We start from the raw sequence: 20,501 nt of genomic DNA, 5'->3' as shown, positions 1-20,501 counted from the left end.
GGGGTTTACATGCTGGAGCAGGTTTTTTTTTTAACACCGAAGAGACGGGATCATTTTGGAAGAGAATGCTATCTTGATTCTGAGCAGATCTGCCTTGTTTGGACAGGAAGGTACAAGGTGGCCAAGGATCATTTTACCCTTCTTCTACGTGGCAATGCAGCAGGCGACTGTCGTGCTCCTGATGATCCAACAGCCATCGCAAATTTTACATCCACATCTTTCTTAACCTCCACTCTCCCCCTGTAGCAGCATCGTTGCTTGGTAACTGAACATCCCTGGACATCTCAACAGCATACGGTACATACAAAACGCCGACAAAAGGACAGGTTATTAATGATTAATTATGACGATTGTTATAAAAACATACCTTGTTCAGATTTTAATACATACATAAACTCAGAGGTTATGTTGAGTGCACAAAAGTATATCTCTCAGGAATTTCCCTCGTGGCCTCCCGATTGATTAATTAATTGTGGACACACTTATTTCACGACCCAGCCGATTTTAATGTTTATTTACCTCACATGACACATGTATGTAGTATTACATGTCCATGAATTTGCTTGGAAGCTTTGCAAAGTTGGCCGAAAACCAAAAGTTTTTTTCTTCAATGAAAGACCTCGATTTTCTTTCCTCTGCATTATGAGAACGTACCTTTATTAGGTGGTGTATATTAGACCGCTGCTGCGATCGCTACAAACAAAACATGCATTACCTCATTTGACTTGGAATCAAAATGTGCCTTTGCTTTCTCAAAATTGTACCTTTATTTAATGATAGAAGACGCATTGGCACATCAGAGGCCTACAAACAATCAGAGCAATGCGGAGTGTAAAAGATGGCGGCGATTTCTGGACGGCTGGAGGGAAGGAGTGGTCTGTCTAATGGGTGGTGCTTGTGATGCTGGGGAGAGAGGGGAACGCATGGCCTGTAGAATGAGTGGTGCTAAGGACCACCCGCACACAGACCCACACATCCACCCATAGACAAAATCAGCTTTATCTATTGGATTTATTATATTTACATGTTTATTTCAATGTTAACATGCTATATATATATATATATATATATATATATATATATATATATATATATATATATATATATATATATATATATATATATATATATATATATATATATTTTTAAAGTGTGTCTGTCTGTGTGTCTGTGTGTGTTTGTCTGTGACCTATGCATGCGAAAAGTAATGGATTGATCCTCACCAAACTTCACATGCTGACAGAACATGTACCCGGGAGTGTCTCGAAGTAAAAGAATTGTACTTCCGACTTGCGGTTTCCGAATTATGACGTCATCACCTGATTTCGTAACGTTAATTTTTCAAGTTCAGCCGATTGACATGGGGCCAACGCCATTTGCAATAGAATGAAAAAAATAATGCTACAGTCAATTGAAGACAATGACTTCCGACTTCCTGATTTCCGAATTATGACGTCATCACCTGATTGCGTAACGTTAATTTTTCAAGTTCGGCCGATTGACATGGGGCTAACGGAATTTGCTAGAGAATGAGAATTAATTAAGTCGCAAATGATGACATGAAACCAGCCTCACATTGTTGAGGCATTAAGGTTTTTTTATCTGATGCGGCAATAAATCTTAACATTTTTGAACTCGAGTCTTCTGCATATAAAACATGGCGGGGAAATATAATATTATAGTGGTGATGAAAAAAAAATAATAATGGTGGCAGCCTCTACAATTTTACAATTAACTGTGACATATACTCCTTCAGACCCACCATCATCCACGGGATTCCTGTGCGGAGCACGGGTATCCCTGCTCGTATATATATATATATATATATATATATATATATATATATATATATATATATATATATATATATATATATATATATTTACATGTTTATTTCAATTGTAATGTGTTTATTTCTCGCTGCCGATCATCCTCGATATTTTCTCGAAGCCCAGGAACCGAACCCCCGCTTTCCCATTGGCCCTTGGTTTCCACGATCGCAGGTTTAACCATCACGGCATTTTCCAGGAACCCAACCATATTTATAACCCCTATATTTATTATTCAACATCACCCCTGCATTTGAGGGTTTACTGTATATAATTCAATTCAATAGCCTGGTGTTGGCGTAGTGGTTAGGGTAGCGGCTTGGGATCCAAAAGGTCCTGAGTTCAAGTCCCGTTGGCTCCTTGAATTAATACACACCAGGAGGTTGACTCAGTCTGTCATCCTTCCGAGGTCGGCGAAGTGAGTAACAGTGTACTGGGCCCGGTGTATGCCCCGGTTAGAATAGGTGTACCATATCCCTGTGTCGTAAGAGGCGACCAAGGTTGCGTCAGGAAGGGCATCCGGCATAAAACCTATGCCAAATCATTATGCGGATCATAACAAATGATCCGCTGTGGCGACCCCTAACGGGAGCAGCCGAAAGAAGAAGAAGACTTTATATAATTTAATAAAAAAAAAAATCAAGATTTTAAAGGCTATATCAAAAAAAATTCAGAAGTTTACCTCCATTGATCCAGCGTCTGTTACACCTACCTTATTAAACACATTACATCACATATTCTTGCCTGCAGTTTGTGTCCTTTATGATGACGTCCTAAAAAAACTACGTTTCCTGTTTGGAATGACTTTCAATTTTGTTTGACTACCAGGCAGGTAGGTAGAGTAATTAAAGCAATATATGTATTTGTATATTGTAATCAGTAAAAAATAGTGTGGTAGATAAAAACATAAGAAAGGAAATAACTTGCACCAAAAACTTTAACATTTTCACGCTGACACTGATGCTGACGCTCACGCCGGGGGTATCACTATAGCTCTCTGTTCTTCGAACAGGCGAGCTAAAAATTAAAAATCTTGCTCCTCTCTGCGCATGCGCGCTCAGGATGAGATTCTGTACAATTTGCCATATTCAGAGCCAAATTACTGCTAAACTGCAGGGTTGTGTTCCGATTCATGTTCAATTTGTGTTCTCCAGTGTTCAAAATATAACATTCAAATTAAATTAAGTAGTCCCTCAAGCATAAATGGATGTCTGTGGACAGACCGACAGACAATGTGAACCAATTGCTTAACCAGCTTTTTGCTCCACAAGTACAAACACAAGTGCAAACCTGTATTTGATGCTCCGAACTGGGATTTTCAATATATTTCCACCCTCCAGAGGAACTTGCACTGTGCCCACCTCCGCCACTTCCAGCATCCGCTTTGCCGCCTGAAAGCAGCACACCAAACCACGTGTTTTTTTCTTTCTTTTTTCCAATCAATAACTCACATCACTACAAAATGCAGTCAAGATACTCATATCAAATGAGGATGGAAAAAAAATTATGGTGCAAGTCCAGAAATTATTGATCTGGAGACTTGTAGTTTGCCCAATTGATTCTTGAATCAGCAACAGCTCCACTGTAAGACGAACAATGTGCTTGTCTGTTACAATGGGAAATGTGGTTGACCTCCAAAAAGTGGAAATGTTTCCCAGCACATGAGCCATTTCTTTGAAGGATTTAAAGTGTTTTATGATATGGACTTCATAAGGTTTGTCCAGATCGCAAACAAATTTGACAAGAGAGCAGGAAAACTCTGGTTGTCTTGTGTGACCAACCCTTCAAAGAACATGTATGACAAAACTTTTATGGCCGAATTTGAAAACTTAAAAAAGATATTTAAATGCTTGAAAACGTCACAGTCGACATGGTGGGTCACTCAGGGATATAAAGCAGAGAGGGGTCTACGGTGTTTCAAGAGAATGTTGAGACAAATTCCCATCAAAATCGGAGCGCAGAGACAACGTTTGATCTCCATATGGCTAACTGTGACAATAAATACAGGTGCAGCCAATTAGCGTGCACCCCGAAATCACGTGGCTGCTACAATTCACATTTTGGAAATTGCGACATAGTGCTGTGTTTGCATCATCTGCAAAGCCTTTATTCACAAGATAAAAACTGTGGGTTTCAACTGAGCAATTCCTTGAAGCTTTGCACCATAATGTACTTTTAGTTTTCTTTACACAGATTAAGGCTCATGGACGAACAGAGCGAGAAGGCTTTTGCACGTTCCAAAAAAAATAAAATAAAAACTTCAATGAGACCATCAATCTGCACATAACGAAGCAGCACACACCTGCTGCTCTTCTTCCTGTTTCCGTTGCTCGTCCTCAATCTTCTTCTTCTTGCTTTCAGGAATCAAGTCATCAAGCCAGCTGAGCTCACGCTTGGAGAAGCAACGGTCCATGAGTTTCCGCACGAACACAAGCGCAAGCACCTGCGAGAAGAGAAAAGAGGAATGTTTACGAGATGTACGGGCATCGCCTTGAATGAACATTGTACTTTGCCAGCATGCTGCGAATGTCTTGCTGCACACGTTCGTGCATACCTACTGGGGAAGAATGAAAATGTGTGAAAATGTTCAAGTGGATATCAATTTTAAATCCACTGTGAGAATTAAAGGCACACGTCATGTTGAGTTACAAACCATCATGGGAAAGACTATTGCTGCACGTGTCGTTTTGATGGCCCAAAGAAGCGCAAGGCACAAAAGCTGAATAAGGGTGAACAGGTGCACTTTTCGAAGGGGAACATGCCGCAGGTAGATGAAGTCAGGCTGGTGTTTCGCTGGCATCGCAAACAGCTTGAGGCGATCGAAGAACTGCGAGAGAGAGAGAGAGAGAGAGAGAGAGAGAGAGAGAGAGAGAGAGAGAGAGAGAGAGAGAGAGAGAGAGAGAGAGAGAGAGAGAGAGAGGTGTGCTCAATATTACATTTCCAAAGGGTGACATCACAATTATCCTTTGTGGGATGAACTGGTGATCCGTTACATTAGGTCGATAGTTCACATCGCTGTGCTTTTGTACATTGGTGAAGTCCAATTGGGTACTTACCAAATGGAGCTGCTGAGCAAGTGATAAACCAGAAAACAGTCATGCACGTTATGTATATATACAGTCATGGCCAAAAATATTGGCACCCTTGCACTTATTTCAAAACAACTCACAATTAAAATTGAGAAAAGTGTTTGGCCTGCACAATTCTTAATTTCACTGTAAATAATTACAGAATCTTCGTTTTTTGATTCAGAACTTAAAATATCCTTTAAGTCGGAAAATAAAAAGAAATGGCATTGACAAAATTATTGATATCCAAACAGCTTAATATTTGGTAGCACATCCTTTGGACAAAATAACTGCAGTGAAGCGCTTCCTACGGCCATGAATGAGTTTCCCGCACTTCTCTACTGGGAGTTCGTCCCACTCTTCTTGTGTAAACTGCTCAATTTCTCCCAGATTTGAAGGGTGCCTTCTCCCAACTGTTGTTTTCAGATCTCCCCACAGGTGTTCAGTGGGATTTAGATCTGGACTCATTTCTGGCCACTTCAGAACAGTCCAGCGTTTTGTCTTGAACCATTCCTGGGAGCTTTTTGAAATGTGTTTGGTGGCAGTGTCCTGCTGCAAGACCCATGACCTTCGATGGAGACCCAGCTTCCTAACACTGGGTTGAACATTGTGCTCCAAAATGCCTTGGGAATCTCATGATTCCATGATGCCATGCACACATTCAAGGCACCCAGTGCCAGAGGCAGCACAGCAACCCCAAAACATCACTGAACCTCCTCCATGTTTGACTGTAGGGAAGGTGTTCTTTTCTTTGAAGGCTTCAGTTTGTTTTCTGTAAACAGAGATGATGTGCTTCATCAAAAAGCTCTAATTTGGTCTCATCTGTCCACGGGACATTCTCCCAGAAGGATTTTGGATTGTTCAGGTGTGTTTTGGCAAACTCCAGTCAGGATTTGTTATGTCACTCTCTCAGCAGTGAGGTCCTCCTGGGTCCACAACCATAAAACCCTCTTTCATCGAGTTGGCGACGGATGGTGCGAGTTGAAACTGTTGTACCTTGCGACTGAAGGTCAGCCTGAATCTGTTTGGCAGTTGATCGAGGTGCTTTCTCGACCATTCGGACAATCCTTCCTTGCAATCTTCGATCAAGTTTTCCCTTGCGGCCGTGTCCAGGGAGGTTGGCTACAGTGCCATGGGCCTTAAACTTCCTGATAACGTTGCGTACGGTGGACAGAGGAACATCAAGGTCGCTGGAGATGGACTGGTAGCCTTGACATTGTCCATGCTTGGCTGCAATCTTGTGTCTGACCTCCTCAGACAATTCTCTAGTTTTCTTTCTTTTCTCCATGCTCATTGCAATACACACAGACACAAAACAGCAGAATGACTCCTTTTCTCTATTCAAACTGACGGAATGAGTGATTTTATATAGCAGGCACCTGCAACTCACCACAGGTGTGTTCAATTCCAAAGTAAAGGAGAATCACCTGCTTGAAATCTAATTATTTCGAACAACTTCTAAAAGGTGCCAATAATATTGTCCTGACCATTTTAGGATTTCAGTGTGAAATAAGCTAAGATTTAGTAATTTTTTTCTGATTTTTTTTTGTTTTGTTCCACTGCAAACCAAAGAAATACATCTGTGGAAACCAAAAGATTTTTTAATTTCAACAATTTTCTGTAAGAAGTGGTGCATTATTTGAAAAAAAAGTGCAACGGTGCCAATATTTTTGGCCACGACTGTATCAGATAAAGACAACATGCTCACTCCCCAGTTGAGTCCATGTGGGAAGCTAATCCCATGACGTCAGGGCAGAGTCGCACTCTTGGAAGACCTTTATAACATCCCCAAGCAAGTACAGGTGGGCAGCTGAAAATGTGCATAAAATGAGCATACTACCAGGAAGCTTCAGCAAAGTCTTCACCTAATGAACCATTGAGCCGCCTTCCTCCCCAGGAGTGCACAAGGAGGTCAAACGTGATAAACGTTCAGTTTACGGCCTTTCTCGATCCAGGGTATCGGTGCTGCTGAAGTAGTCATTGGGCACAGAATACACCAAGCAGTTTGCCAATTCTCTTTCCAATGGCAGTCACAGAGCAGCATTTGTGATTTGGCCAAGCGACTGGCAACGTTATGGCCCCCATTTTTTGAAAGGTACCCTCGGATCTTTAACGGCCACCAGCAAATTTTGACAGATGGGACACATGGGTTAACATCCATTTTGAAGAGCAGTCCATGTACTGAGGTGGTGCCTTGCCTGATAATCACCAGGATGAAAGTTTAAAGTGGGATCGGAAATGGTACCGAGACAAAGCAGCTCAAAGGTGAGTATGCTACCTCCTGTCACTACCCTGTAAACTACCCTGTCAGCCCCATGTTATGTAAATACGAGCTCCTAATTAAGCTTCATACGTTGCAAAAAGTGAAAAGTACTGTGTGTGTAGTCTGTCGCCACGAATGCATCGCCTTATTTGTCTCCGCATTCCATTTTCTGAATCCTCTCCTTCCCAATTACTTCCCTCCACGACATGGAAGACCTCTCGCGGGACACCCTAACTTGCAGCAGATGCACATATTGCAATATGATACGTACCGCTCAGCAGTCGTAGTGCCACCCTGGCATCAAGACCTCAAGTGTCACAATCGACGAACTTGGTGGCACTGTGAGAAAAGCAAATTAAACTTCCCAGGCAACACAGTGGCTAACAGGCAGCGATGACAGCATTTTTTCAGATGCATATTAATGTGTGCCATTAACACCTCTGTCCCCCTGGGTTTTGCTGCCAGGGTTAAGAAATTTGGCTTCCCTTTGATCGTGGGGTTTTAGTCCGGCAGCGGTGAAGCCGGGACTGTCTAATACGAACGCGGACGGGTTAAAGATTGCCGTGAAAATGCTCCGCACTGAGTTAGCCACAAGTCCCTGTGAAAATAGCATTAAGTAAAAACCCATACGGAGCACTGACAGACTGCGAAACGAATTATTTGCCCGTTTTGTGATGTACGATGCATCATTCTTTGCTGTAGCATCTAGAAAGCCCTAATTTGTGTGTCACACAAATTCACACGTCTTATGTGGGATCAAAGCGTGTGGAGCGCGACGTGGGGTGTTTGGACGATAATAAAGGAAATCCTGGCAATTTGTGTCACGCATCACAGAATGCATCATTGGTGGTGGCAGGTCGGCAGAAGTGTGAAGAAAGCTCGAATAACCACATTTGCGTGATGAATCATGACATGAAATGCAATCTACAATGTATAATATACAATGTCCGCATTCAACACAATTCAATCGCGACGATTATAAGAGAAGCTGCAAAACCTTAATGTCAACCGATCTCTCATTTGATGGAACGGCGACTTCCTCCAGTATCGGGCTCGGCGGGTACAAGTGAACAATAGTTCATCAGAACAGATAACAATGAACACTGGGGCCCCCCGCAAGGATAACGATTGTATTTCACACTCAAACAATGTTAGCACTTTAAAATATGCAGATGACACTGTGATTGTCAGCTTTCTTAAAGATAGTGAACTCGATTATAGAAAGAACATTCAGAATTTTTACATAGTGGAGTGAACATTTCAGTTGAACACTCGAAAGACAAAAGAGGATGATTGTTTTTTTGACTTTAGGAAATCCAAACCTCAGTTACCCACTCCCACTCCCCAACCCCACCTGTCACGATCACCAATGTTGACGTTGAGACTGTTCACCCCAATAAGTATTTCAGTATAATCATTGATAATAATCTATTACGGTCATAACACTGTAAATCACGGGTTTCCAAAAGAAAACGCCGCCGAAACTGTCTTAAGCAATTTGAATCGTTTCAGGTTGATGAAAGTTATGAGGCTTCTGAGAGTATTAATACGGTTGCCATGTTCTGGTTTTGTGGTATCCAAAACGGGGATTTGGTAAAACTGCAGAGTCGCGAAACAGGCTGGAAAGATCCTCAGAGGAAAGACTTTTAATGAAGGCTAAATCTGTTGTGCAATAGTATCCAACCACTACACAAGTGCTGTATTTATGAACAGATGAGGTAAGGTAGGAGGTTAAGAGGTTTGCCCTGCAGAGCCAGTGGATTTCTGAAATAGAAACATTTTGAGTGTTTTGTTTTTTTAATACATGGTCAAGGCTCATGGAAAAGCTTGAATGCAGAACGGATCAGGAGGCAACAGGGAAGCGCCAACAGGAGGGTAGAGGGAGAAAATAGATGGAGACGGACAAACAAGGGATGCAGGTAACGATGAGGGGTAGAGGAGAACGCAAGGGGTGGAGAAGATGGATACAGAAGCAAAATTTTGGGAAGGGTAGAGGATGGATTAATGGGTGGAGAAAAGATCATGGATTTGGATGGGGGATGATCTGAGATGGTGGTGAACAGCTGTCTTGAAGACCTGGCACGAAGAATGAGATTGAAGAGAACGTGGAAGTTGGCTAAGTTAGGGTGGGGGGGAGGGGGGGATAGGGTTGGAAGGCTTCGGGGCAATAAACTTATTTAATTACCTCTGCCACCAAGGATGGAGAGAGGTCGTCTTTTCACCAGCTTTTGTCTGTCTGTCTAGTTGTGAGCTGATCTCAAAAAGCCGTGGATGGATTCAGATGAAATTTAATGAATAGTTTTGGGGTTATCACAAGGACAAAGTGATTAGATTTTGGGGAAGATTCGAATCTGGTTGCGAGAATTTTTAAAAGTGATTTTTCACCATTAGGAGAGGGTCAAAAACGATATAGATTATAACATGACGTCATACTGTTGTGGTGCCGGGTTCGGTGGCAAGGACGACCGCTAGATGGAGTAGTTGGGCCATCTCCCACCGAACACCGGAATTGAAGGTCGTAACCTTCGGATAACTCCGAAGGTCACGGGTCCCTTAGTGGACCGTGGACGCCAATATTTTGACGGCGTGGGGAAGGGTTAATTGTCCAATTCCAATTTACCTAAGTACCCATGCCGTGTAACTACCGGGGAAGCCACACCCTCGGCCGACTTTGTCTGAACCGAGTCGCTGTTACTGACTCGGATCCGGCGTAACAGAGCGGGTATTACCAAAGCCTGCCGAACCAAATGAACAATTTACGGCACAAACGGCCTTCCTATTTCTCAAGCCCGCACCATGCTGGGTCAATGATAGAAACGACAGGCAACGAGCCGGTGCATTTAACACGGGGTTTATTTATAATGGGAAGAGGGAGACAGAGACAAAGAGCAGAGTTACACTGAATATAATCAAATGTACAATGATGCAAGGCACTTATACCATTTCTACTTAAAGACTGGGCCCACAGACACACACACACATCCAAAAAGAAATGGACTCCACCAGGTCTTTATTTGGTCCTCCAGCCAAGGAGGATAGTTCAGCTGGGGGGACAGAGTTCCATGGTGTACCTGGCCACGTCATGCGGCTTGCCGACCTGCCCCTGTGGAGCCCGGGATTCTTGGCGGGGAAGTCGGACCCTCTGACCACCAGGCCGCGCACTCCAACACAAACCACCACGGTGGGACTCGAACTCGCACAGTCAGCTTTGCACCAAGCACCAAGGAGAAGGCCAGGGATGAAGACCGACGACCACGACAAGGAGCGCCCAGCAGGCCAGAACACATGGGGGTGTCCGACCTACAACCTTTTCTCTCGCGCACCACTCGATTCTCTTCTCCTCTCCCCCTGCGCGGGGTGGGGAATCCGCTCTCTGGAAACTCGCCTCCGGATTGGACGGGGCGTTTCGGGTCTCGTGGTGACCAGCCGTGATTGGAGGAGGGTCACGGTAGGCAGGGAAAAACACGCCCCTTCTGGGCGGAGTCTCTGTGGCCGTTTTGGCGCTTCTCTCTTCTTTGTCGCTTAATCAAGACATTCTTCTTTCCCTGGGTGTTCTGGCTTCCCATTGGCTGGGGCGTGCGTGCGATGCTCGCCCTTCACTCATTGAGCAGAGGAAACACCATGCCGTTTTTTGAAGCGGGGCTCCGATCTGAGACGATGGAAGCCCCACCCACGTCTGTACTCGGCACGCATGCGCGTGAGGAAGGCCGATGGCGGCAGAAGCGGAGGATGTTGTTGTTGGATATCAATTCTAACTTAAAAATAACTCGCAGCACACACTTAATCACCCATTAGACACAGGGACGGGACCCTAACTATAAACAGATACTTATCGAAATAACTGAACTGCGGGGACTCTGGCTGTTGTGTGCAAATGGCTGCCAGATTCGTAACAAAAGAACCCTCCTGTTTGTGCATCCAAATTTTGAAATTGGACATCCCTCTACATGTTCAGCAGAACCCTCCCCCACCCCCCTCAAAAACACACAACAAATTCATGCACGTGTCTTCATAATTATTGACTCTTCCGAGGAGAATAAGCATCATGTGATTCGCTGTTGCGAGGTGCAGAACTACTGAGCGAGGCTGCAGCCAAGGTGGGAAATTAAAGCTGATGAGAGCGGTTGCTGTTGGATACCTCTAACTAGCAAAGAAACAAAAACTAAAGGCCCGGTCACACCTTGACGTTTTAGCCAACGTATGCCGATTTTTGAATTTTTTTTCTAAAACGCTGGCAAACGTTGAATATGTTATGGGTAAGTTTTGATAACATTAAGAGCACGCTGGCATACGTCGTAGTACGTTGCCATAAGTCGTTGTATGCTGGCTTTAAACGTTGTACTTTTCGGTTGTCCTCAAATTTTTTCATGCTTGAAATTTCACGACGTATGCCGGCGTATGACTCAGACGTTCCGCTACGCTGGCCACAAGTTGTAGGCACGGTCTGCGATCGTTGACAGACGTCAACACATGCTACTTGTAAGTTAATCATAAGTTGAGACACGCCGAGGTAATGTTTAGCGTACCCGAAACTTATTTCTAACCTATGATTAACGTGTTGTTGGCACGTTACGCGATCGTTGCCACACATCGACAGACGTTACTTTTAAGTTACTCATAGGCTGAAAGACGTCGGTATAATGGATCGTCCTTGCGTCAGCGTCCACGGCCACGACACTTATTTGCAGCATTCTTCAAACTTTTCTTCGGCATGACGAGGATGTTCACACTTCGATGTCTAGCTTGGCTATGATTCCAATTGTCCATCGGGCCAGCATAATTGTCCATAAAATTTCCGAGCGCCAGCATCAAAATACAAAGGTGAGTGACAGCAATTTAAATCGTTCATTGTAAACAATGAAACTAGCTGACTGGTACCATTTCAAAGTCGTTGAGTGTAAAAAAAATCCAATTGTTGAGCGCAAGCGTCTACTTTCAATAGTGGAGATGCAGCCATTTAAATCGTTGAGTGGCAGCCTATGAACCTACCCGTGGACACGCGGACGCAAGGACGATCCATCATAACCCACACCCTCCCCCTCACACCCACCTACTACTGCCAACATGAACAAACTACTACTAATACTAATACTAATACTGATACTGATACTGATACTGATACTGTTACTGCTGACATGGACATCAACTCAAAAAGGAACTCGAAAACACTGTTGGGTTCCCCTTTTATGAACACCATTTTTATATACCAATTCCCAAAACCGCTGGGAACACGTCTTTATATGGCAGTTGTAAGCGAGAAACACATTCATTTTTTTTTTTGTCGACCGGAAGACGTCATTGGAATACGTCTACATACGTCGATGTGTGTTGGGACTACGTAAAGAATTGGTTCAAAGCACGTCAAACATAAGTTAGAAATAAGTTTCGCGTAAAAAAGACATTACCGCGACGTGTTTCGACTTATGAGTAGCTTATAAGTAGCGTTTGTGGACGTGTGTAAGCGTCCACATATCGTGTGTAAAACTTATCCCCATCGCATGCGGAACGTGTGTCATACGCCGAGTACGTCGTAAAATTTTGAACATGTTCAAAATTTCTTGACGTACTCTACTTACTACGACTTATGATAGCGTATTTAGCGTTCTACTCACGTATACCAAACTTACCCATGCCGTATTCGACGTGCCCCCAACGTTTTAGACACATTTTTCTTAGGTCGGCATGCGCTGGCAAGATCGCCAAGGTGTGACCGCGATTTTGACCCTTCCATTTCTATGGCAGTTATGATTTGAATCGTTGTGCGTCAGCCTTTTAATAGGCTACGTCACGACATCGTCGGCGATGCGTGCAACGCGCTATGCCTGAGTTAGACTATTGTTGGGCATCGGTTGTGTAGGCCGACAACAGGTTCAGCATTCGTTGGTATAAGTTATCTATAACACAACGAAACGTTCTGTGTAGTTACCAATGCGTTATACATAAGACCAAGTCGCTATGAATACGTCCGAATCTTTAAAAAAACCATCAAAAGTTCAACGTAAGCCAGCGTTTTACATACATTTTAACACGTTGCCATCGCTGGCTAAAACGTCAAGGTGTGACCGGGCCTTAACAACACAACAATTTCACAACAGCTTCTCATCCATTTCAAAGAAGGACATTGTCGAGAGAATCATCACTGGAGATCGAATTTGGCCACACCATGATGAACCATGGTCAAAGTACCGAAGTGCATTGAGGACACACAGCCTCAATAACCAATAAAAAAAGGTCATAATTAAAATCATAGAAAGTAGAATTTGATGTGAATGTGTCAACAGATTGTCAACTGAGTGAATGTGTCAACTCTCCAACCACTCCGTCCACATTAGATGTCAACCCCTTGTTATGTTAAATCTCAATTCAAGGTCACATGGAAAATTAAAGGTCTCGAGAAAAAGAGATGTGAGAGAGGGAGGGGGTGAGGGAGGGGGTGAGGGAGGGGTGAGGGAGGGGGTGAGGGAGGGGGTCAGGGAGGGGTGAGGGAGGGGTCAGGGAGGGGTCAGGGAGGGGGTGAGGGAGGGGGTGAGGGAGGGGTGAGGGGGTGAGGGAGGGGTGAGGGAGGGGGTGAGGTAGGGGGTGAGGGAGGGGTGAGGGAGGGCTGAGGGAGGGGTGAGGGAGGAGTGAGGGAGGGGTGTGGGAGGGGGTGGGGGAGAGAGAGAGGCAGAGAGAAGCAGAGAGACAGAGACAGAGACAGAGACAGAGACAGAGACAGAGAGAGAGAGAAGAGTAAACAGGAGTAGAAGAGACATTATCATCTGCTTCCAACTCAAGTTATGGTGTGCAAAATTCTTCTCAAAGGGCGCATGGCCCGTTGACCTGTTCAATCCAAAATTGAATCAGTTCATGTTTGCATGACAGTCCATAAGTGTGTCAAGTGTGGTTGAAATATCTTGAGTAGTTTACAAGTTATTTCAGTAACACAGATTTTCAATTAAAAGGGAACTTGACCTTCGGCCTTTGACAGTTCAAACCCAAAATTTAATCAGTTAATCTCTGTGTCCATGATTATGCCAGGTTTAGTGAAAATCGCCTTCAGCAGTTCATAAGTTATCACAGTAACTAAAATGCACCACTTTCAGCTCAAGGTCACCTAACCTTTGAACCCAAAATCTAACCAGTTAATCTTTGCATTATAAATCATTTTTGTTCTAAGTTTAGTAAAACAACATCCCTTCAGCGGTTCATAAGTTATCGCGATAACAAAAAGTTGATCAACATAATGCCTCTACCACCAAAGGAATATATATATATATATATATATATATATATATATATATATATATATATATATATATATATATATATATATATATATATATATATATATATAAAAACGAGGACACACACACACTTGTGCAACTAAAGTAATCAGACCAATCTCATAATGTGTTTTTGAGAGCTAAAGTTTTCAAACTGAGTCATTATAAAGTGAAAATGTCAAATCCAGAAGGAATAGTACCAATTTATCAGGATATTAATGAGGGACCGAGAAGTGGAATGAGAAAAGCTCCTTAGCACAAATTTAGATGCAGTAGCATAGCAATTAATGTGAATAGCTACATGGGGACGGCCACAAGATGCAGGGAGAAATTATCGAGCAAAAACTTTCCCCACAAAGCCAGGAAGCGACTCACAGCTATTGGGAATGTGTTTAATCAAAACCGCACTGCTTCCCAGACCACCGGCAAATTAAACGGACAAACTGTTGGGCTGAACACGAGAAATGTGGATACTACCAGGTGGGATTACGGACACATGGAATACCTGAATGCCTTTGAGCGACGATACTCCCATGTATAAGAAAACACCGTACAACACGGGCATAGGAATAAACTGTAAACAGGAGAGAAGCAAAGTTAGGAAGTACTCATAGCTCATTCAACTGAACAAATCAAGAAAGAGAAGAAATAAGTTAATTGAAATTAAAACAAACCATGAAGAATGGAAAACATGAAGCAATGAAGGACTGGATTAAAAAATTGCCATCTCTAAAGTGATGCATGCGATGCTGCTCCAACCCTATCTGGCTCACCTGAAGGGCTTTTGTCAAAAAGACTGAACAACCCATGAGCAGGAAGATCATGAATCCTGTGAAACGTTGCTCGAGGATGCCCAGGAACTTTGGCTGCTCGCCTGGCGCTGAACACTCAGATTCCACTTTGAGACTGTTTACGTGAGAGATCGACAGCACCGTGGCAGCCACGAACCAGGGCAGGCCCATGATGGAGCAGATCCCCAGCATGACAGCGACCCAGAAGAGGTCCAAGTGATATCCACAACCTTTCTGCTCAGCCAAATGGAACAAGACAGAGGGATTGTATCGTCATGTTCGTATGATCCAAACAGGAGTTTTAGATGCACACGTGCTTGCCGACACAAGGTTGAATCATACTCTTTGAAAGACGCCGTGCTCCACGTCATGTGACCTCCACGAGAACCCAAACACAACTGCAGTTCTATCACCGGATATAACTCGACTAGAAATGGAATCAAACTCAGAATAATGAGACAACTCATTCACTTGTTCGTGCCCTTGTTATACCTCGTTTGATTCACCGCAACACTTCTCACCAGCTTTCTTCAATGCTCTAGCAGCCTCTACATACATCAACCACAAAAATCGCCATATTCCTCCATGCTCATTGCGCGTTCCTCCTTCGGGATCAAAACCTTCATTGATCATGCTTTTAGTGTCTCCTTCCGCTCACAAGCTCCAGGATTCTCTTCCAGCAGAGATTCGATCTGAGTCTTCCATCAAATTATTTTTAGGTTAAAAAAACAAAAACTTGCTCTTCCAAACAAGCTTTTCTCTATGTCGTTTTTACATCATCTTTTTGTTCCCTTGTAAAGTGCTTTCAGGAACCTTGATGTGAAAGGCACGAAATAAATAAACAAGCAGTCATAGACTGGTACTTACAAAATCGTCAACTTGACCTCTGACCTTGTCTAATAAAAGCTGTCTCGAGAGAAGGTCGCGACGCAAGCTGTTTTTTATATTATTTTATCAAAGTTTTATCAAATATTTTATCAATTATTTTATATTATTTATCAAATAATTTTATCAATTATTTTATATTATTTTATCAAAGTCACAAAACCGTAATATTCGGCCATCCACCAACAATCTTTACATAATCCGACGGCTTAGTGAGTCAGGCATGCGACGATAACCTTTATTGGGATAAAAAATGACTTTTAAACACCATCTTTATCGAAAACACCGTCAGCGCGCACACGGAAAACCATTACGTGATCAACGCCGCCTCTGCTCAAGTGCACTGCACCACGCGACAACCCCTGATGCGGCGAGTGAAATATTTTTTATACAATCTTAAAACGTCTCCAAAACATCCGATTTTTACCAGAATTTCGACAACCGAGTTTTAAGCGTCCTAAGCGATAGCAAAAACCGAAGACAAAATTAAAATCGAAGTTAAAACAAACTCGTAACGTCGAGCGAAGCAAAAATCTCCATTTCTCCACACAATTATTTTATATTATTTTATCAAAATCACAAAACCGTAATATTCGGCCATCCACCAACAATCTTTACATAATCCGACGGCTTAGCGAATCAGGCATGCGACGATAATCTTTATTGGGATAAAAAATGACTTTTAAACACCATCTTTATCGAAAACACCGTCAGCGCGCACACGCAAAACCATTACATGATCAACGCCGCCTCTGCTCAAGTGCACTGCACCACACGACGACCCGTGACGCGGCGAGTGAAATATTTTTTATACAATTTTAAAACGTCTCCAAAACATCCGATTTTTACCAGAATTTCGACAACCGAGTTTTAAGCATCCTAAGCAATCGCAAAAACCGAAGACAAAATTAAAATCGAAGTTAAAACGAACTCGTAAAATCGAGCGAAGCAAAAATACTCCATTTCTCCATGTGAATTTACGGAATTATGTTTGACCTCACTGTGACCTTGACCTTTCACCGATTTTGACCAAAATCTAATCAGCGCTCGCAATCGCCCTCCTGAATCACGTGGTGTAATTTGACATTGGTAGCTTCTACCGTTCTCGAGTTATCGTGTCTTCAAACAAACAAACACACACACAAACAAACACACAAACAGAGGACAGAAGTCATCAATATAAAGATTTCGTAAGTAACAATCATTTTTGAAATGAGACGTCAGGCCTGTCACCGACTGAGTTATCTAACTTGTGACGTGCTGCGGTTATTGCTGCGGTTTCTTCCAGACCTTTCAAAATCCTTATGATACAGTTGACAGCCACAAGATACGTGCTTCGTCCATAAAAGGGAAAAACAACAGCAACTCATGGGATTCCGCAAAAGAAAATCCTTCACACTCACCAAACTCAAAACTCTTCAAGTTGGCCGGCGGAGCTTGAAGGCACCGTACAGGAAATTATTGGGTGGTTGTTTATAAAATTGTTTTGTGCTCAACGAAGGGGAGGGGGGGGGTGGTCTGCACTCATTCCCATTAACTTATTTCAGCATGCATATCTTATGATATATATATATATATATATATATATATATATATATATATATATATATATATATATATATATATATATATATATATATATATACATATATATACATATATATATATATATATATATATATATATATATATATATATATATATATATATATATATATATATATATATTAAATTGGAAGCATGACGCTCTAAGGGGGCGATGACATAATTCCAGGCACAAATTATGACTCCACAATATCAGCAATGACACAGAATATGAATTTCTTTAACTGTCTCGGTTGGGTCTAGAACCTAGAGAGGAACTGTTGCGCTGATATTAACTTGACTGATGAAAAGTCAGATCATTTTAACAGAACAAAGAAGAGAATTATCAAAAGAACCTCAAAAGTGTGCTCGGCCCTAAATGTCAATCTTGCACCTTGAGCTTGTGTTCTTTGCGGTTGATGATGACTGCAGTGATCTGCTGGTCCATGAAGATGAGAATGGTGCATATCAATGATGGGAAGATCGCTGCGAGAACTGTCCACCAGGGATTGCTCCCAACTGGGTTCACTAACCAGCTACGGTCATCTCGCGTGGGCTAAAAACACATCCACAAAAATGGTGGGGAAGGGGGTGGGGGGGGGGAGGAGGGATAACGAAGAAAGAAGGAAAGAAAAAAAAAGCATGTATGACAACGGTTTGCAAATCCCAGTGGACTTCACAACACTGATGGAAAATTACTAATCCGTCATCGGATGAATCTCTGTGAAGGTGTGGAAAGTTTCATTTTCCAACTGGCGATACATTACATCAACACCTGAAGATAAAATTACACTATCCTCGTCATCGACTGTTAAAAAAACCCATGGTAGAAGTCCAACTTGTTTACCGAGAGTCTGTAACCGCTGTGCCAAAAACAGCCTCCTCATGATGGAACTTTCAAAATGACCAGGAGCTCTATTGGCAAAGTAAAATCAAAACCCTGAAAAGGTTGAGTTCCGAAATGGAAACAAACAATTCACTTTTACAAGTGCATTAAAACAAACAAAGTGAGATGACACTGCAATGTGTACGAGGTTAAACGCAAGGAATGTTTAGATATTCCAGATACAAGTGGATTTTGAATGTCTATAGGGCAGGACACACACACACACACACACACACACACGTTGGTGGGATGTGGTGTTGACATAGCTCTCCGACCTCTTCTTATCTTGTTAGGTACACAACACTCCAGTAATTTGCACCCCCAATTGCCTTAGTCAAGTGCAATAAGCTGAAGGGTATTAAAAACATTTCAAATTTCACAGCAAGAGAGTTTTACAGACATTGCCATCTGATGCCAATCACCAAAACTCAAGTTACATTCATACTTTGAATATAACTCAACAAGAAACTGGATTATAGATGGTACTGAATTGAACAAGAACTCTCTCCCTTCTCCTCCACTTCCTTTTATAAGAGGTGAGGTCCAATGGCATCAAGCTTCTGTCCTGCCTTGCCTACGATACTCCGATACCTCCCTCTGTCCTCATCCAACTCTGTGCACTCTCCAACCACCCCCACCTTATTGATATCCCTCCTCACACAATCCTCCCATCTCAACCGCAGTGTACCTCTTTTCCTCCTACCTTGCTCTCTTTGCCATTCTCTCTTCCCCCATCTGCACCAAGTGGTCAGCCCCATCTCAGCTGGCATTTCACTAATCTCTTATTAGCTTATCTGCACCCCAATCTCCTCCATCAGTTCATGCATCCTCCTATCCACTCTGTTCACCCACACAATCCTCTTGACCCAGTTGTTCTCGCAAACCTGCAGCCTAGTCTGTTGTTGGCTCCGTCAGTGCCACCGCTTGCAGACCTTAAAGGTAGGTCGGCATTACACTAACCATCAGAACCTTCCCTTTCAATTTCCTTGATAGCTTTCTGTCTAACATCAATCCCTCAATGCATTCGTACCCACCTGAATCCTAACGTATTAAAGTAACGTATTCTATCCGGATCCACACGCCAAACAAACTTCATGAGTTGAAAATGGTGACAACACCTTGAAAAAAAAAATGGCAAAGACATATCAACAGGTGACAAACGGAGCACCACGAGCATCGTATGCACAAGTCAATACAATTTAGTCAGTGGATTGATGTAACAGACTGTGGGTGAGCAGAATATCATGTGTGATTAGGCAGGACATACACATGGTGTGTTTTTTTTGGCCTGGGGATACGTTGTTCGAGAGAGACCGGGGTTTCTTCCCTTAAAGGGAGAGACCCTTGACGTCTCAGGGCCTCAAACAGCCTTTGGTCGGTGGTTCTACTCATCACACGAGCAGAGATCGTAGATTTTGAATTATTTAAATTTAACCTTTTCTCCCGTTTCCTGTCTCGGTCCTGTCGATAATCACGCATAATATTCTGCTCTTGGACACAGACTCAAAAAAATGAAGCTAAACGTCATTTTAATGCACGAGTGAACCAGGTGTCACGAATGGCTGGAAAAGGCTTTGGGTATTTGGGGTAGGAGGCTGCTGACTGGTAATCAGACCATTAACTACTGGAGATATATAATTCGTTTGATACTATATAGTGCACACAAGTGGCAGAATTTTGACCCCAACTTTCCAATCCTTATTACCTCGAATCTCCTCACCTTCCTCTTATGTTCAGCAAACCTCTATCTCATCTTCACCCCAACCCCCCTTTTTTCTTCTCCAAGTTCCCCACCGGACTTCCGGTTCCGGTTTTAGAGCAACGAGAGGTCTCCTTTGGGGCTCCCTGCTGACGTTCTCAAAGCTAAGTTTCCGGTTGTTATTTGTCCCGTTTTAACTGTTTAATTTTCTCACCTACATGTTACTGTGTGTTG

The 20,501-nt window shown here is 42.8% G+C and overlaps 1 protein-coding gene across 6 annotated transcripts in view; it reads right to left on the bottom strand.

The window, feature by feature from the left end:
• LOC147027985 (electroneutral sodium bicarbonate exchanger 1-like) overlaps positions 1 to 20,501 on the bottom strand; it is a 215,700-nt gene that overhangs the window by 21,425 nt on the left and 173,774 nt on the right. For all 6 annotated transcript variants that reach the window (XM_085877885.1, XM_085877883.1, XM_085877886.1 and 3 more), the window contains 6 exons: positions 18,077 to 18,238; positions 15,196 to 15,447; positions 14,928 to 14,996; positions 4,483 to 4,656; positions 4,132 to 4,272; positions 3,120 to 3,220 (listed from right to left, as the gene is read on the bottom strand). In XM_085877885.1, coding sequence (XP_085734011.1) covers positions 3,120 to 3,220; positions 4,132 to 4,272; positions 4,483 to 4,656; positions 14,928 to 14,996; positions 15,196 to 15,447; positions 18,077 to 18,238 — 899 coding nt within the window. The remainder of the gene's footprint in view (positions 1 to 3,119; positions 3,221 to 4,131; positions 4,273 to 4,482; positions 4,657 to 14,927; positions 14,997 to 15,195; positions 15,448 to 18,076; positions 18,239 to 20,501) is intronic.

The sequence above is a fragment of the Eptatretus burgeri genome, chromosome 4 (genome assembly GCF_056783735.1).
Source record: "Eptatretus burgeri isolate ZD-2024b chromosome 4, Ebu_testis_v1, whole genome shotgun sequence".
NCBI classification, from domain to species: domain Eukaryota; kingdom Metazoa; phylum Chordata; class Myxini; order Myxiniformes; family Myxinidae; genus Eptatretus; species Eptatretus burgeri.
Note: the sequence above shows the minus strand (reverse complement) of the source record. Positions and strands in the feature narration are given on the sequence as shown.